The 13868-nt window shown below is 33.8% G+C and overlaps 1 protein-coding gene and 1 non-coding gene across 3 annotated transcripts; one reads left to right on the plus strand and one right to left on the minus strand.

Moving 5' to 3' along the window:
• Window positions 1-805: 805 nt before the first annotated feature.
• LOC145018971 (U6 spliceosomal RNA) lies at window positions 806-908 on the plus strand. The gene has a single exon (XR_013667295.1). It is a non-coding gene; the product is annotated as a U6 spliceosomal RNA (small nuclear RNA).
• Window positions 909-9825: 8917 nt separating this feature from the next.
• On the minus strand, window positions 9826-12571 carry LOC145014945 (uncharacterized). Of its 2 annotated transcripts, none has more exons than XM_078973393.1 (2): window positions 12419-12571; window positions 9826-11872 (listed from the first exon to the last, which is right to left on the minus strand). In XM_078973393.1, exon 2 carries the CDS (start codon window positions 11726-11728, stop codon window positions 10037-10039), a length of 1692 nt encoding a protein of 563 aa, XP_078829519.1. In that variant the 5' UTR covers window positions 11729-11872; window positions 12419-12571; the 3' UTR covers window positions 9826-10036. The 2 variants fall into 2 exon arrangements, with proteins under 2 accessions (XP_078829519.1, XP_078829520.1); XM_078973394.1 differs by having other exon boundaries at window positions 9826-11771; window positions 12419-12561.
• Window positions 12572-13868: the final 1297 nt, after the last annotated feature.

Consider the following 13868-nt stretch of genomic DNA (forward strand, 5'->3'; position numbering starts at 1 on the left):
ATATATATATATATATATAAGAAAAACAATATTTAATTTGTTCCAACACAAATCATACAAAAAAAAGTACTCTTGCAAATAACATTTAATAATATAAATATATTACAACATTTGAAAATAAGAAAGATATATAATCCTAAATCTAGATTATATACGTATAACTGTTATAGAAATATAAGATGTAATTGTCAACTATAGTCTATAGTTATAAAAAATAAAGTATTGTATTACAATTGTAAATTTAATATTTACGGTTAAAATTAAAATAAATTAAATAAATTAATTTAAAAAATAGTAAAAATGTCCTCATACCCGAACTTCAATTTCCACACTCATCCCTTTCCTGCCCGGCCTAATCTTCAAAACTCCCGTTTAATAAATAACATCCCAAAAATTCATGTTGCAAGCCTATTATGTTAGTTGATGTTAGAATTTTGGGATAATGACTTGGGAGGGTAATAAGGTTTCCAGCTTGTCCGTATTAGGTCACTAAGGTTTTTTTTGTGCGTATTAGACCAATATGGTTGTTATTACCGTTTAAAAATAGTCCTTTTACCGGTTTTAACAAGTAAAAAGGACTATTTCTAAACGGTAATAACAACCATATTGGTCTAATACGCACAAAAAAACCTTAGTGACCTAATACGGACAAACTGGAAACCTTATTACCCTCCTAAGTCATTAACCCTAATTTTAAAGACATTGAGAATATATGACCATCAACAGTAAACTACTTCGTTTAGAACTCGCGTCGTCCCATATAACCTGCTACTCCTCTATATGGTGAAGCTCTTCATCTATAGTCGTCCCTTTGGGGACATCCGATAAAATTGGAACGATACAGAGAAGATTAGCATGACCCCTGCACAAGGATGACACACACAAATCAAGAAATGGTCCAAATTTTTTTTAACACTAATTCACTTTTCAAATGCTAATAGAGTTCAATTGCAATTCTTACGTTTCAGTAGTTCATCTACTGAAGTCATAATCAGACAACATGTGGATTCTATGGTCAGATTGATCTTCTTGTTGATGTCTTCAACCATTTGTGGCAAGTAAAAGTGATATTTCTTTCTATAAAGTCTCCTTTAAGTTTTTTACTTTTCCTGTCATTAAGTTTCATGCTTTATAAACTTCCGTTTATGTGTTGTATATAGCCTGTATATGTTTGTTTATGTGTTGATTTTGATTAATTTTGCAACTTCAGTTTCTTAGTTCATGTTGTGGTTATGCTTTTTATAAAATAATTGATAATAGACATCATCTGCAAGTCCCTGTTGGTTTTACATTTCCATTCGTTATCAAATGTAGACATTGATGGGAGGTATCAAAGTGAGATTTTGTTTTTGTACATATGGATGTGTTCATGTAAACATTTAAATGACAAAAAAGAAGTTATTGATAAAAATGTTGCATATTTATGTAATGAAGATCATCAATCATATGAGTTTCTGGACTTAGAAGTTCTGGAAGGGTTGTGAGATAAGTTTAAATGGAAGCAACTATGTTCAGTCAAACAAATCAGTCACATTGATTAGTAAGCATGTTTTCTAAATAATTAGGGTTAATGACTTAGGAGGGTAATAAGGTTTCCAGTTTGTCCGTATTAGGTCACTAAGGTTTTTTTGTGCGTATTAGACCAATATGGTTGTTATTACCGTTTAGAAATAGTCATTTTTACCCGTTAAAACCGGTAAAAGGACTATTTCTAAACGGTAATAACAACCATATTGGTCTAATACGCACAAAAAAACCTTAGTGACCTAATACGGACAAACTTGAAACCTTATTACCCTCCCAAGTCATTATCCCTAGAATTTTACATCCTTATATGAATACTCGTTTAATAAATAACATCCCGTTGATCCATTTATGTTTATTTTCTATTTGGATTAGAGTTCATAAGATAATATTTAACTTGCATACACCTCGATATCTCTTCCTAATTATACATAAATTGCATACTAAATATAATTTGTTGCATTTGTTTTAAACAAATAAAACTTTAATTTTATTTTATTTTGAAATGGAATTTCCCTAATCAAGGTTTTCAAGCCAACTTTCACGCATCGACTAATCCTCCATTGTAAACATGAAGTTTTGTCTCATTTCATGGGATCACTGCAGACGAACTTTCATAACCACAAAGGTTGAGTGGTACCAAGATTAAAACATAGATCAATATGTTATCCATTATATTTTCTACATCTGTTACCAAATCACCACAACCCAAGTAGTTGGCTTTAAAACTCTTAACTACTTTAGATAAATATTTTTCATATGTTTATTGGTGCATACACCTCGATATCTCTTCCCAATTATACATAAATTGCATACCAAATACAATTTGTCGCATTTGTTTTTAAACAAATGAAGCTTTAAAACTTTACCTTAACTACTTTAGATAAATATTTGTCATATGTTTATTGGTGCATCTATCTCCTGATAATAAAATTTCATTTTTTAGATACGATCATTTTAGTTTTCTTTTTAACTTTGTTTAAACAGTTGAAGTATATTAACTAAAAAAAGCTAACTAGAAGTTAGCTAAATATAAAACAATTTTAAATTGAAAGGCAAATTTTGATTATGCAACCACATAACCCAATTGGTTTTGATGTTATACAATTTATATGACAAAACCAACTAAAATATAATGCTATAATATTTTCAAAATGGAAGTGACAATTTATGTATTATAGAGTTGCACAGTATAACATTTTAAAATGATTCAAAATTTGCGATTACACCCTTAGGAATACAGGAATACGTTCAACATGGAGACAAAATCCGGTAATATATAAAATATGTTTGAAAAACACTAAAACATGTTTACTAAGAAAAAGTATTAAATCAAGCTTACATTTATTCTAGGCAAATTGTAACTAAAGAGAGGAGTAAATTTAGTTGTTGCATAACGTGTTTGCTATTTTCTTAAATGGTTAATAAAAAAGGTAATTAATTTAAGAAAAAGGATGGGGGACACTTTTTCTAAAGGAAATGCACGATCAACTTCCAAAAGGTGAAATATGCACATGAGGGTTGCCAAGTAACAACTCATCTTTTATGGCCACATATACATTGAATTAAGAAAGCTATTGGTCCTTCACCGAGCTTTTTATTTTGTTCTCGTTCTCATTTCTTTTTACTTTAAAAATACATATATAAAAATAGAAAGCATTTCCGCTTCAAAACCACAAGCACATCGTTTAGTCCGTACCTTTAAGCAAATGGAATTTATCAACCAAGGACTCAAGCCATATAATATGAAGTAAATTGAATTTTCTTATTTATCATTTCTTTCAACCGTCATCAAAAGATTTTACCTTCACTACAGAATATTCTCCTTTTTTTTTTTCTATTAAATCGTTATTACCTTATATAATCATAAATTACTAAACATTTGAGCATCTTATTTTTAAATTAGAGTAAAATACAAAAGTGGTCCATATGATTAGTACAACTTCACAATCTCAATGCACGTTTGAAAATTTTGGCACACTCAATCTTTATGGTAGTATTCTCTCACATAGTTGGTCATTCGGTCTAGGGATGGAGATGAAGGTCTTGGTAAAAACCCAAATAAAGAAGAAGGACATGATCTATTGATACTTATTTTTCCTTGAGTTTGATCTTTTTGTTTTAGTTAATCAATGTTGATCAACGTTTTGTAGTTGGTTTAGTTCATCATCTTGGTTTTCAGTTTAGTTCTTTTTCATGTATGTTGGTTTTTCTTATAAGTGTTCATTATGTCCATTCTTTTTAGGTTTCCATAAACTCCTTGGCACAATACAAGTTGTAAAATCATAAAACTAATGAAGTCTAGTGATCAACAAAGTCCTTAAGGAAGAAGTAACACTTTCTAGAACTTGATGAAATTAACGAACGTTCACCGAGTGAAGGATCTTCAAATGTCGATTAAGGACAAACTTGATTATTTATCACCTTGAATTCGGACTAAAATGAAATGAATGTGCATTACGAAGTGTTTCTAGGGGTTTGGATGCCTCATAAACGCAGGAAAAAGTTCTAAAATTAGAAAGTGGGAACCCTAAAAACGGATGTCCTAATTCCTTATATATAAGGCAAAATCAGGCAATGTGGGATGCTAGACGTCTTTAGGGATGTCCTAGATGTGGTGAAGCCTAGGTATCCTTGAGGGTGTTCTACAAGCTCTCTATCGTCTTTCATTTATACTGAAAATGGATAAAGATGGATTTCTATCCTTGAGGCGTCCTAGATGCATGAGGGATGTCCTACATGGTTTCTTATGTGTTTCATAAATGGTTGTTGCACGTCGAGACAAGGCTACAACAGTTAGGTGTCCTAGATGTTTGTGGGCGTCCTTGAGTGTTGAACTATCTTCTTATCTCTTTTGATGGTGCTACTATCAAAATTGGAAGAAACGTAAAACATAAAAGTTGTGGAAAATGTTGTCTAGTTTCCGAAGCATCCAATTTACATCAACCGAAGCACAATAAACTTGAGATATGATTAAAAACATTGGAGCATGGTCAACTTTCCAACAACATTTTTCTTCATAACTTTGTGTAGTCCATCCCACATGTTCTTTAGCCATTCTTTGTCTATTTTCCTTGTAGATTCATCCCACTTCAACTATATTTGATTACCTACATATAATGTTTAACAATTCATCAAAGTATGGAAAGTATTGGGCAAAATCACATCAATTCAACTCATTTAATAAAGTTTATTATGTTCTAAAAATTGTTCGAGTGTACATCTTTATGCCAAATAAGCATTGAAGTTGTAAAAAAAAAAGATTAGGCTATCATGAATGGGAACTACATCTCAACTCCAAAAGTGTTGCCACCTCATCTCCACTACCACACCACAAACCTTAAGTTATGATGTATGCCTCTAAGAGCATCCATAATGCTTCGTTGAGTTGTAGAGTTGAATGAGGTGATATGTCTAGTTGTCATTCAGTAGATAAAATTTTACCATTATGAGATGTCATATTGACATTAAATGAATTTTGAGTTAATGGTCATTGAATTCTTCAATGAGAAAAAGAAAAGTTCTCTAATTCTTAAATAAATACTATAAATTAGCTTTTTGTAATTTTATATTGAACTTTGTAGAGTTTAATGCATTTTAGGAAAAAATTGTTAGAATTGTATAGAATGTTGAAAGATGATATAACAATGCATTGAACTCTATAGATTTCAATGCATTACAGATGTCCTAATGTACATTGTGTTAAGCTTTTGTGACATGTATTATAGCATGTGAACACCCCCATATGTTATTCTGATGTGGAATGGAGGTGGGTTAAGTTGGTAATATGGTTTAACGCCATTTTCTTTCATTCTTTCTCTATCTTATTCTCTTTTATATTATTTTTACATTAAAATGTTAGGAGAATTTGGGGTCGTGGAGTGGTAGCTAGGTATTCTTACGGTAAGTGGTTAGAAAGTGATGTTTACGTGCCGTTGAGATGAGAAACTTTTTGTGTTATACTGTTATGAGTACATCAGTTAGCCTTGGGAAATACTCATCATTAACATTTTATATAAAATAAAAAAATTCCTAAAACTTACTAAAAACTTCATTAATAAAAAAAAACTACTAATAAAAGTATTTTTACACGTAACTTAAACACCACCTTAATCTAAAAATAAAAATACTTTAATAAAAGTAAATAAAAATTACTAATCATCATATTTTCTCGAATTTTCCGTTTAAGCTTTAAAAACCTTAGGAGGTCTTCTGGTGAAAGATCCGGTTGGGATGTTGTGTTCAAAATTTGCATATCAGGAAAAAACATTTGTTGTTCCCGTCTCGCTTCGGTTTTAGTTTTTAATTTTTTTCTTTAGTAAGAGAATGTGTTCATTGAACTTTTCCGAAAGTGATTACATGGTATTTCCTACGAATACATTTTTATCAGGACCGGTCCTAAGGATTTAAATGCCCAGGACGAGCCGCAAAAAAAAAGCCATTGGGCCCTTATGTGTGATGAATAGAATTATATAAACTGAAGTTATTTTAAGACGATGATAAGTTTTAGAAATTTGTTTTTCTCATGTGAAAGTGTAAATCATAAGTTATTTAGAGCAACAATGCACCCATTACAAATAATGGAATAGAATAATGAAATGGGATGAGTCATTACGCTATGTTCTAATATACATGTTAAAAAACTATAAAAATATTAATAATTAATAAAGAAAATGATTCATCCTACCTGATGGAGCAAAGAAGAATGAGAGTCACATTGAACAAGAAAGAGTTCATAAGAGTACATCCCTACCTGGACAGAAGGTTATTTTACTTGATATTCATTCACAAGTCACAATTAAACAAAAAATAAATAGATAGAAAGGTAATTTTACTTCATTGGATGGATAGTGATAAACCCTAGTCTGAGACTAAGCATCATTGCCCCCAACAATAACTGCAAGCAAAGGTAGAAGCAGAAAAACGCAAAGGTTACAGTGCCCAAAAGACCTGGTGAAGGAAGGATAATTTGGTCAACCTAACAACATTAATGTGTTTCTTCACTCACATATGGAATAGGAATAAAAAATTACCCCAAATGTCATCCAACTTTCTAAAAACCTCATTCAGGAATGAAGAAAGTGAAGGGTCAATCAATAGATAATAACGTGTGCAACCCAAGCATTTGAAAAAATTAACCTAACAAGGGGAACACAATCAATCGATTCCCAATTTTAATAAACATAAAATTTGATTTTTTATTGTAAAGGAATTACGAATTACCCAAAGACTCTGAGTAAAAGCTTTGCAAGATAGCCATAAACATTCATTCTTGTTTCACTGTAAAACGGAAAAAAAAAAATATAAACCAAAAGTCAAATCTGAATTATGCAGAAATACCAACCAACAAATTTGAGGTTACCCATTTCTGGCTTTTCTGATGAGTGATACACATTCGTTCGTTCCTAATTCATTAACTCTGATTCAATATCCCTTACATGAGTGATTAGCAATCAATTACTAAAACCCTTACCCGAATCCTGATAAAGCCGCTGAATGTTGAATTGATGATGATCAATCGAAAATCGCTCTTGTTCTATCACGTTCTTGGCTTGCGATGCGTGCTTGGATTCTTGCATTCTCAGTGCGTCTCACGTTTTCTTGCTGGTCAACGATGTTGACTTGGACATTAGGCCTGATTTCAATATAATATATAAAAAAAATTGGGCCCCATCAAAAAATGGACCCTGTTCCTATGCCCAGTTTGCTCTTGCTCATCACCGGGCCCGTTTTTCTTTGTCCCTTCCAACCGGTAGTTGAAGGGTGACTTATGGTGGATCCTTGTCGATGTCATCGTTGAGTTCGATTCGTGTACCTGCATGCAACATATTTGTGTAGTTGTTTGATTTAGTTTGTTGGAGCCAGTGGATTGCAAAAAAGACGTTCCGAATTAAGCATCCATTTTGGACCTTCTCGCATAACTAGCCATGCTTTTTGATGATCAAATGTTTTATCACTATGGGTACCTAATATTGTTGAAGCGAGATAACTAAAATGTTAAATTTGTTGGATCCACTTTTATGCATTTTTGTAAGATAGGTAAACATATCGTTAAAGTTGATGCAGCTAGCTCTTAACTCGCGCCATTTTCCATTTATACATTTGAAAGTATGATATTCACAATTTCATATTTTGGCATGGAATTTCGCTAAAAAACGGTTCCAAAAAGTCTTCGTGGATTGGTGGTTGCTGCTATGTTGGTCTTCAGATATAAATATCCAAACTCGTGTTAATGTCACTTCCTCATCTTTGCTCCAACTCGTAGTACCTTTGGTTGTCTTTGTTTTATTATTTTCTTCTTGAATGTTTTGGTTGCAATTTCGATACCAATTCGTCACTGTTGTGGGAAGGTTATGTCTGAGATCGTTAGGCCGGAGAAGGTTGAACTTGAGAATGTTGACAATAAGAAGGATGATTTTTTGTTGAAATTGTTGGGGGTAAGTGTTTGCTTGAAATTGCTTTTGTTGTTAGAAGTAATTTTGTTGAAATGATGAGCATTGTAAAATATTCATGAACACACGGATAGATGAGCAATATAGATTTAAGAGTATAATAGTGGATGTGTGTAAACTGCTCTTAAAAAAAGAATTGGTGGTTGTAGTGTAGAAATATGTATATAGTTTCTTAGTATTTATAGTTAAAATTTATATATATATATATATATATATATATATATATATATATATATATAATTTTAAACACTTGATCTGATGGTCCTAGCAGACTCCACTCCACACCACCACCACAAGACATGGGGGTGGTGTTCATGCGTAGACATGCCCTCCATGTCATCCTTACGCGTCTTCTGTAGGATGCATACCTTTGGTCTTATAGTTGGTAATATTGTTAGTTTTCGAACAAGAATAGTAAGTTTAAGGTCCTAGATGGGAAAAAACATATTAATAGTCTAGAGTGAAGAAAAATGATACACTTCGCTACCGTGACATTAACATTTTGGTTGTTATAGTTGATTATCTGCTTCTGATTATTTACTTATTTAGTTTCCATTTTCCAAATACACGTCCAAACATCCATGCAAGGCACAACAACTAGGAGTTATTAGGTTGGAGGGAGTGATACCACCGAAACCGCACTCCCTCCCCCACCACATAAGCGTCATGTCACTTTTTACCACTCAAGTGTGGTTTCTTGTCACACCAAGGGTGTGGTGCCACACTTTTTTTTTTTTTTTTTAAGTATTTTATTTAATAAAACTTTTTTTTTAACTATTTTAATATAATATAACTTCTATTTTAATAAAAAAAACATAATTTTTCATTACTTGAAAATTAAAAAAAACAGTACATTGCGTTACTAAAAAAAAAAAACTCACACACATGACATTTAAATAATCCTAGAAACTTAAAAAATACAAATAAAATAACTAAAGCAAACTACGGAATTTTTTTTTGAGAGAGTGGTGATTTAATTTAATTTAATTTTTTTTTTTGAGAGAGGAGATTGTGTAGTGAAAAAAAATTAAGTTGGTATGTATATATAGGAAAGAAAAAGCAAAAAGAAAAAAAAAATTTAAATTCTCAACAGATCAGTCCTTCCTCAACCAATCAAAACACACGGTTTTGGAGGACTGCACTGCGGCCAAGACCGCACCAGACAGCGGTCTGGGAATGGTGTTCCCGTCCTATGCGGCACGAAGTGCGGTCTTGGACCGCACCCACACCGTGTAGTCTTACTTATTTGCAAGCAAAGCATGAACCAAATAGAGAATGTGGCTTTATGGGCTTCAAGTTCAACTACCATGGGTTTTATTCTTTCTAAATCTAGACTAGTTCTAGTCATTGACGAAGGGAGTTTATCACGCCAAACTTTGTCAAGAAGCCCATACCAATACTATTCACAATTTACATCCTTGTTTGCTATTAATTTTGACTATATATTTGCGTATTTTATTTTAATATAAAACAACTTCATAACAGGTATACAACGACCAACATAATGAACGGAATTATAACTCGCATAAAAAAAGCTTGAATCGAACCTTAGACTTGTTTGCAATTCTACTATCAAAAAATCAACTATGCTATCACCTTAAGATTATATTTGACGTACATAAACTATTTTATGTTTTGAGTTTATTGCAATAGAAGGGTTGGTAATACAACTAAAGTAATTTATAAACGAACCTTTTAAAAATATCAAGACATTAATACTCCTCCACAAGTTTTCCAAAATATAGTTCATCTCTTATATCATTTTACATTTAGTATCCAGTTTATCATCATCTATATTTTACCAGATGCCATCACTTTAAGATAAAAAAATAACTTTTTCCAATTCCAATTCCAATTCCAAATGATGAATATATTATGAACTTCAAATTTTTAACAGGAACAAACCTACCAAACATAACCAACTATGTTTACACCAAATACACATGAACCACAACCAATATCTAACACTAACCTATATACATCACTCTAACCTTATGTTCAACAACACATTACAACCAAACCAAATGGAAGAGACTTCACAAGTTTCACTTTACACCCACCTACCACCTACCACCATTTATAGGCTGACTTCCCCCCTGTTCCGACTGGCCACCGGTGCATCCTCTAAGCATAGCCATCAAACTGCCGCCATGAACCCTGCCTTCTGGTAGCACGTAGCCACCGTATTCCGCCATAAGCGGTTGAGGTTGGTCCACCATGAGTCCAGGAATCCGGTCATCTTGAACCAACTGACTATGTGAAGCACAAAGACCGGTTTTCCCTCTAGCAAACTTGTCACAAGGAGTTGAGGTTTGACCACCGGATTGTTCCGGTTGGCCCCACGAGCACCGCCTTCCACCGCCATGTGCCTTACAGAAATCCGTTCGGCCTTGCGCGCTCTTCCCACACCCCTCATATTTACATCTTTTGCCACCACCATGACGAACACAAAAACTAGTCCGGCCTCTAGCACTTTTTGTACACTCGGCCACCGCGCACCGCTTTCCACCACCATGATTCACACAGAATAGAGTCCCACCATGGACACTCTTCGTACAACCGCCTTCAAACGTGCACCGCTTCCCACCACCATGGCCTTTACAAAAATTCGTACTACCTTCCGCCCCTTTCGTACACCCTAAAAAAGTACACCGCTTCCCACCACCATGAGCTTTACAAAACATCGTGCTCCCCTGAGCACCTTTCGTGCATGCCGGAAAGTGGCACCTCCGGCCACCACCATGGGAGATGCAGAGACCGGTAACACCCTCGGCGCTTTTCGTACACCCTTCCGCTTTACACCGCTTCCCGCCACCATGGCGTATACATAACCCTGATTTTCCCCTGGCGGCATGGGTGCAGCCCTCGTGGCTGCACCGCCTGCCGCCACCGTGGCCGATACAGTAGTCTGTACGGCCTTCAGCGCTTTTGGTGCAGCCGAGAAACTCGCACCGGCGACCACCGCCGTGGGCTTTACAGAACACTGTTTTACCTTCGGCTCCTTTTTGACAGCCGCCTCGCTGGCACCGCCTGCCGCCACCATGGGAGATGCAGAATCCGGAAGCTCCTCTTGCGCCACGTGTGCATCCGGTGAACCGGCAGTCTTTCACGTTACCTGTACGTCGATTTTGTTGTTGGGGTAATACAGAATCTAATGAAGGTGATGCGGTATGAATAACTAAATTTGGACCGTTATACCCTTGAATATTGTGAAGAAGAGGTGTAGGGTCTTTAGTAAGAAACGGGGGCAAAAGGGGTAATTTCCATCTGGATGACGTGGAGCCTTCATCAACAAGTTGAACTCCGGCAGAGGTCATGGTGCTGCCAGTATTATTCATGAACGGAAAAGATGGTTGACTAACAGCGGTTACATCAGATTCAATTGAGCCACCTGCGAGACTTAATTCAAGATCAACTTCGGTTCTTTCAATCCTTGATGGTTTGACTTGGTCAACGTTCTGTGTGTTGAGGTTCATTGTAAGATCAAGATTGCCGGAAGAATTTTCTTCAGTTTCTTTGCCGGAAAACATGGTGAGACCGGAGGTTGTAGAGCAACCCAATCCAAGAGACAAGGAAGACGCATCTTGCAAATCCAAACACCCGTCAATGAAGCTACGTTTTATTTTGCTTTGTGTGGAGTCCAGTGAGTAAAAGCTTGAGGGGAAATTAATTCCGCCATTAACGACTTTTTTAATACATTTGCATGCGTTTGAAGGTGAATTGGAAGGAAAATATGAAGGGGTGTCAGCCATTGGACTTTCTTCAATCAACACTTTGAACCGCTGCTAACAAATCCTGATGTGTCGCATCGATCCATTAAAGGAATTACATGAAGACACTGATCATATAATAAAAATGGAGGCTTTATTGATCAGATAACCTCCAATTAAAGCCTCCTGTACCATATTAAATAAACTTATCAGGTGGTGATAAGGTCGTATCAAAGCCTTGAATGACCGACAGTTATGACATAAAAGAATCATTTAATGACAATTATAAGCAAAATCACACCGAAATTAAGAACTCATATCAGCTTCCCACAAAGAAAAAGAACAGACTGAAAAGGGTGTTTCATAGAACTAAATTACAGAAAATCGGCAGCTGAATTGAGCATATAACCAACAAAATAAACTTCTCACCCTTCAAGAATTGTAAGACGATTAGAAGAAACAGGAAATAATTTATATATCAGTTCAGTAAAACAAACACTTGACGATTTTCAAACCAATTCATCAGTTCACGGAAACATACCCAATTCATAGAGATTGTTATTTAGCCTAATTTCGTTATTGACTGATACCAAATCGAATCACCATCAAAAGATCAGGAATTACAGCAAGACGAAACCCGAGTCAATTACAACAACGAAGGAAGATAATCGGATTAAAAAAACAGAGTACAAGAGTGTAAATGAACAAAAAGACAGAGAATTGCGAAAATACCTAAAGAAAGGTCGATGAAATTGATGGTGGGCGATGGCGAGCTAGGGTTTGGCGATTGGAAGGGATGGGAGGAGATTTGTGGGAGTGAGTTTGGTCTTTTGGAGGTGGAAATTATGAGGAAAAAGGAAATTAAGGAAGGACGCGCATGTTAAGAAAGAGGTGCACGGTGGTTTCCACGTGTGTTTTATCCTTGTGAGTTTCCTCGTGTCCCCACTACCCTTCTATGCTCTCACGTGTTCCTACCTCCTCCTAGTAAAAATCTTCCACTCCAATTAAAAGAAAAAAATTTGGCTAATAATATATAAAGACAAACATGAATCGTCTCTATACTTTTTTATTATAGGCCATAAAATCAGTCTTTATTTATTTATTTTTTTACGAAAGTTATCTTTTCAGGGTTGAAAACTTGCATGGAAGGTTATTTTAACTCACATTTTCAGCCGTTAGTCATAACACGTGTCTAACATACCAGGATATTTTGGTATTTTCAGGTATATACCTGGACTGAATTCGTATTGTGACTTTTTTTTTTTTTTTTTGATATATCTGAAAACAAATAAAATATAAGAAAATCAAGGGAGGGGGATTCGAACCTAGGATCTCATTCCCTTCCCCTCATCAACCAACTCTCCAGTTTAAAAAAAATAATAATAAAAATAAAAGTAAGAAGAGAAAAAAAATAATAAATTTCTATTTTGTATTCCGGAATTAAAGAGAAATAAAAGAAAAATTAAACATTTTGTTTAAATCATTCCAAATTGGAAGAAAATTTATTAGAGAAAATGATAATTTTGTTTCCTTTCATTTTGTTTTTTTAATGAAACCAGAAATATATATTTTTTTGATTTTCTTTTCACTTCCATCAAAAAAATTTTCATTAGTTAAGTTGACATTGAGAACAAGTTGTTAAACTAAAGACAAACTTAGTTTATATTTCCAAAAACTAATTTAGTAAAAACGTAAATAATAAAAAATACAAAAAAAAACATATTTTTACAATAATTTTTTTTAATAAAAAATATATTTATGCATTGTGAAATATATATATAAACAATTTATATGTTTTTTTACATAAAATATTATTTATGTATTTTAAACGTTTCATATAATATGTTATTACTATGATCCTAAAATATATTTTCAGGTTCTCATAATTTTTTTTACTTTCACCTATTTTTTTACGTATTTATTTTATGTTGTGCTTATAGGTAAAAACTAAAGGTAAACAAAACCAAAAAATTGAAACCTAAAAACCAAACCATCAATTTTCGGCTTCAATTTCAAGAACCAAAAAATTAGTTTCGATTACGGTTAGTACTTCAGAAACCAACCTATTAAAAACCAAACCCACCCATAATATACATTTTTTTAATATTTGATATTTGATATTGAATATCCTATATAAAGATGTTTGGATAAGTTTATAAAAAATGATAAACACTTTTCAATT

The sequence above is a fragment of the Lactuca saligna genome, chromosome 9 (genome assembly GCF_052625555.1).
Source record: "Lactuca saligna cultivar CGN05327 chromosome 9, ASM5262555v1, whole genome shotgun sequence".
In the NCBI taxonomy this organism is placed as follows: domain Eukaryota; kingdom Viridiplantae; phylum Streptophyta; class Magnoliopsida; order Asterales; family Asteraceae; genus Lactuca; species Lactuca saligna.

Excerpts from the sequence above, each read along its gene's own strand:
- LOC145014945 (XM_078973393.1), bottom strand. The coding sequence starts at position 11,728 with ATGGCTGACACCCCTTCATATTTTCCTTCCAATTCACCTTCAAACGCA.